General features: G+C 41.8%; 1 protein-coding gene across 1 annotated transcript; it reads left to right on the plus strand.

The window, feature by feature from the left end:
- The first annotated feature begins 1,340 nt into the window (after positions 1-1,340).
- On the plus strand, positions 1,341-4,486 carry LOC109169508 (probable L-type lectin-domain containing receptor kinase S.5). The gene is made up of 3 exons (XM_019318379.1): positions 1,341-1,741; positions 2,614-3,342; positions 3,568-4,486. The coding sequence occupies exons 1-3, from the start codon at positions 1,342-1,344 to the stop codon at positions 4,461-4,463; spliced, it is 2,025 nt and encodes a 674-aa protein (XP_019173924.1). The 5' UTR covers position 1,341; the 3' UTR covers positions 4,464-4,486.
- The last annotated feature ends 1,094 nt before the right edge of the window (positions 4,487-5,580 follow it).

Here is a 5,580-nt window from a genome sequence, read left to right on the forward strand (position 1 = left end):
GTTATGGTAATTACAATGGCCATTTATAGCGGTCGGGTTCCAGAATACACCAACAGTGTTGACAACATGCACCAATAGTGTAATAAAACACACAACAATGTGATTTTTCCTATTCCGGTGTTTTATGACAAGTTTACCCTTACAGTTCTCTGGGTAGGAGAATGTGCGCGAAAATACTGGAAAAAATCTTGATTAATATGAATCATTAGATCTATCTAATCTAATGGTCTATAATTGACCATATGACCACACCTAACAACATGGCCACATGTGAGCGCTCCTCTATATATATATATATATATATATATATATATATATATATATATATATATATATAGAATCGCACTCAGGTGCGAATGCTTCGCCCAGGAGCGAAATAGGAATGAATTCTATCTGTCCACGTGTCCAGATCTAATGGATGAGAAACACTGATTTTTTTAAAAAGCACGGTGGCATTTTCGTAAATAATTGAACATCGAAGTGCAAGTAAAATGTATTACAAGTGCATGTAAAATGTATTATTGGTGCAAATAAAAATTTACACTGAGCATCAATACTAAGTGCACCTATAGTTATAAGTAGTTGCACCTATAGTTCTAAGTAGTTGCACACATAGTTATAAGTAGTTGCATCTAGGTGCATGAATGTTTGCGGGTTGTTTTCAGGGGTATTACTACCCGTTGAACTCAGATCAATGAATGTTAACAAGGCAAAATTACATGCACTGATAAGTGAAAGTAAGTGCACCTATAGTTATAAGTAGTTGCACATATACTTATAAATAGTTGCACCTATAGTTATAAGCACACCCAGGTGCATGAATGTTTGCGGGAAGTGAATGCTAACAAGGCAAAATTACATGCACTTATAGGTGAAAGTAGGTGTACTTGTAAGTGATTTTACTTGCACTTCGATGTTCAATTATTTACGAAAATGTCACCGCATTTTTTTAAGCTATTAGATCTGGACACGTGTCGCGCGCTGATTCGTTCGCATATTCCTTCTGGGCACTTATTCGCACCAGAGTGCATCCCTATATATATATATATATATATATATATATATATATATATATATATATATATATGTATGCAAATGCTCATAAAGACAAAACTAGGTCAAAAACTTATTTCCATAATTGGGTTCAAAGATCTAGATCAGAACACATACAAACTAAAGAATTCCAATTCCCGAATCTATTCAAACATATTTGTACCCAAATTTGTCTCCACTTCACTATAACACACACTACAAGTCATCAGAGCAACATAGACCACGTAACATATAAATTAAACCTAGGATCTCTTTCACCAACATGTTAAGGATCTCTAGCCAAAAAACATGTTGAGCCTACTAATCCTCATAACTCTGCTGTTCTATCAGTCTTCTTTCTACTCTGTGGAATCGTCTTCCAACTTCTCTTTCCCTTCCTTCGATTCTGGGAGTTGTGCTAATGGGACCGGCAATTTGATCTGTTGGGGTTCTGTCACCGTCGACAATGGGACTCTTAACATTACTCCTGACTTGCCGCAAAACAACTCCAAGAAAGTTGGCCGGGTTTTATACCGGCAACCGGAGTGCGTGTGGCCGGCTTCCTTTTCCACCGCGTTCACGGTGAGGATCTTGGCGAACTCGTCGGATTCCGGTGACGGAATTGCCTTCTTGATAGCTCAGGATGACGGCGCATCCCCACCGGAGAGCTATGGTTCTTTCATCGGGATTCTCGATCCATCTACTGAAGGTAAGTCGTCGTCTCATGCAACTTATCGTTGATTTCAATTTTCTAAGTAAGCATGATTATATTACAGAATAGATTTTGAATCATTGTTCAAAAATTCATAATATTTTTATCACTCAAAAGTGATAAAAGATCATTGTTTTCTACTTTTCTCTGTGAAAATAATCTTTTTTTTATTAACGGATCAAGAAAATCTTTCCCTACTCCATTTGTGAAAACCACAACCACCAGGTGTGCACTAAATCCTATCTTATGATCCAAGTTGGTAAGAATGTACACTAAATCCCACCTTATGATCCAAATTGGTAAGAATGTACACTAAATCACACCTTGTGATTTTAGTTGACAAAAATCACAAAAGGTAAATAAGCCTAGCTTGCTTGGTCTACTCAAATCAATTCCAAAAAAGTTAATAAGTGGCTCTTATATTATGAATTGAACTTGAAATTGTGTAGTCAGTCAACAATATCTGACTAATTTTGCCTAATTTTCTCCTAAACTTCTATTACTACTTTACTAGTAGTAGGAACTAAATCCCACCTAATGACCCAAGTTAGCAAGCGTGTGCACTAAATCACGCATTGTGATTCTAGTTAACAAAATACTGCAAGAGCTAAACCAACATAGGTTGCTTAGCTAGCTAAAACCAATTCCAGTAAGGCTAATAAGTGACTCATATTAGGAGTTAACTTGAAATCTTCTAGGTATAGTTATCCCATGTCACCAACAATCTAATCAACTTGATTGGGTTGCCTAATTTTCTCCTAAATTTTGATTACTAGTAATAGGAACTATGACAAATATGTTTATACCGGAATCATGTGGTGTTTTGTGCGGTGTGGATTTGAATTTGAAAATGTTTTGATGTAACATAGGTGGTGTTCTCCACCAACTTGCCATAGAGTTAGACACGTACAAGAACGAGCATGAGGCCAACGGCAACCACATCGGAATCGTGACCACCAGCGTGGAGCAACCGGTGGTATCCCGGAGCCTGAGCGACATCGGAATGGACCTCAAGTCCGGCAAGGATATCACCGTGAAAATCGACTACGACGGGTGGATCAAGATGCTCCAAATCTCCGTGGCCTATTCCGGCGAGCCCCTAATACAATTCCTTAACGAGAAAATCATGATGCAAGACACAGTCCCGCAAAACACGTACGTAGGATTCTCAGCCTCCACCGCCTTCTTCTCGGAGACCCACCAAGTCCTCAACTGGAACTTCACGTTGCTAGAGCTGCCCCAACAGTCTCTCCACTACAGCAGACAGAAAAGGAACAATAAGGTGGTTTTGGTGTTGGTTTTCGTGCCATTAACGTTTGTGTTTGTTTGTTTGGGTTTGGGATTGTTTCTCACGGCCGGGATGAGGAGGAGAAAGACGAGGATTCGGAGGCAGGAAGACATTGAAATGCTGACACGAAATGCGGCGAATGTGCCCAAGTTTTTCACTCTCCGGCAGCTTGCTAAGGCTACTAAGAATTTCAGTAAAGAGAATCTGGTGGGAAGTGGAGGGTTTGGGAGTGTTTACAGAGGGGTTTTGTCTGCAGATCACCCCCCTACCACCGTCGCCGTCAAGAGGATTAATGCTACATCTCATCAAGGTTAGTTTGTATAGTATACGTACTTTGGGTGGTGTAGTTTTTTTTTTTTTTTTTTTTTTTGAATTACTTTCCCTTTATATTTTGGTATTACATTTTTCAGTATCAGCATTATTATTATTATTTTTTATCTTAATCCAACCCACCTTATGGACATGAATCAGTGATACAGTCCTGCACAAGGTTTTTTTTAATGGAATTGGAGGTTTTTGCATGTGTTTTGTTTAGGTGAAAGAGAGTACTTGGCTGAAATATGCACAATAGGGCGATTGAGGCACAAAAACCTGGTGCAATTACAAGGTTGGTGCCACGACAGAGAACAACTTTTACTAGTGTACGAGTACATGGCTAATGGCAGCCTAGACCGCTACATTGGCAACAACATCGTTCTAAATTGGGAAACCAGGTTCAAGATCCTGTCGGGATTGGCGTCGGCGCTGCTCTACCTCCACGAAGAATGCGGCAACCCGGTGGTGCACCGTGACGTCAAGCCTAACAACGTCATGTTGGACTCAGACTACACGGCCCACCTCGGCGACTTCGGCCTGGCCAGGCTGCTCCGTCCTGGCCAGGGCCAGGATGAGGCATTTGTCACAACCATGGTGGCCGGGACGCCCGGGTACTTGGCCCCTGAGGTCAGCTACACGGGGCGGGCCACTCCGGAATCAGATGTCTACAGTTACGGGATGGTGGTTCTGGAAACAGTGTGCGGGAGACGATCCAAAGGAATCATGGAGGAGAACAGCCTGGTGGACATGGTGTGGCGGTCGTACGAGGAAGGCGCTGTACTGTCGACCGTGGATTGCAGGCTACAGGATGGGAAATTCGAGGAGGAGCAGGCGAGACGATGCTTGATCGTGGGACTAGCGTGCTTGCATCCGGATCGGTTTTGCCGACCGAAGATGAGGAAAGTTGTGCAGATTTTCTTGAACCCCGAAGAGCCATTGATGCAAATACCAGAATGTCGGCCCAGTGCCGTGTGTGTTTCTTGGTGTTCATCGTCATCATCTTCCACAACCACCGGTGTCGGATCTACAAATACTCCGTTCAGTGCGGCGACTGTTGCTTCTAATTCCTTGCAGGGTTCGACTCCTGATGTTGTTACAATCTCGTACCATGCCTGATACATACAGTAATTATTTACATGATGCAATCAACCAGCAAAGATATGATTTTATTTTATTTTTCTACCCTAACTTTATTCAAAAAATTAATTAATTAGACCCTTACACTTTCTAAAGTTGCAATTAAATCCATAAACATATTATTTTGAAACATTGAAACACAAAAATATGTTGGTGACCTATAATTACAAGTTACCTAGGATTCCGGAGACTTCCACACTTTCCTGACAACAATCACCGACCACCAGACAGTCGCCGGTCGCGTTTGGATGAGGCGACAAACTGGTCTCCTTCTTAGGCGAAAGAGAAGCAAACCAACTGGTTGCCTTCTCCTTCGCTGGAGAAGGCGACCAATTTGATCGCCTTCTCTATTAGAAAAGGCGACCAGTTGGTCGCCTCCTCCAAACGTGATCGGCAGCCGTTCGGTTGCCGGTGATTGTTGCCAGAAAATGGTGGAAGAGTCACTGAAACCCTAGGTAACCTGTAAGAGTGAATTCCATTTTTGGTCCTACTATTATAGGGGCGTTTCCAATTTTAGTCCACCTTAATTTTTTTGCCACTTTATAACCACTATTATTGAATGTGTTCCACTTTTAGTCCCACCGTTAGTATTTCCATCAAGAGGCCGTGTAATCTAGGGGTATTTTGACCTTTCTTCTCATCCAAGACTATGTTTGACTAAAGAAATGAGAACATTAAACCTAAAACCTAAGAAACCTCGCCGGCCCATGTTGGAACGAACGAAACTGATAGTACTAATACCCACGAGTAGCGGTCTAAGTACTAAATGAGAACAAGTAGCAATAATAAAGAGTATTTTATTAATATGAAGGTGACCTAATACAATCTAAATGACTATCCCGAGGGCCGATTGACTGCAGTCGGGCAGCTCTGTAAATAGCCTATTGATCGTTCCAAAAGTCCCCCTCACTGTAGTCGCCGTGGATATTTATAGCCTTTGGCCGGAGACAAACCTCCGGCCTACCGGCATGTAATCCACGTAACATCCACGCGTCTTCACCCGGCAAGCCTTCTCTGTCAACGCATAACATTGCCACGTGCCTCTCTCCAACATCTCTGCCTCTTCGTCAAGTAAAGGCACGATGACCGGGTGATA

The sequence above is a fragment of the Ipomoea nil genome, unplaced genomic scaffold (assembly GCF_001879475.1).
Source record: "Ipomoea nil cultivar Tokyo-kokei standard unplaced genomic scaffold, Asagao_1.1 scaffold3314, whole genome shotgun sequence".
NCBI lineage: Eukaryota > Viridiplantae > Streptophyta > Magnoliopsida > Solanales > Convolvulaceae > Ipomoea > Ipomoea nil.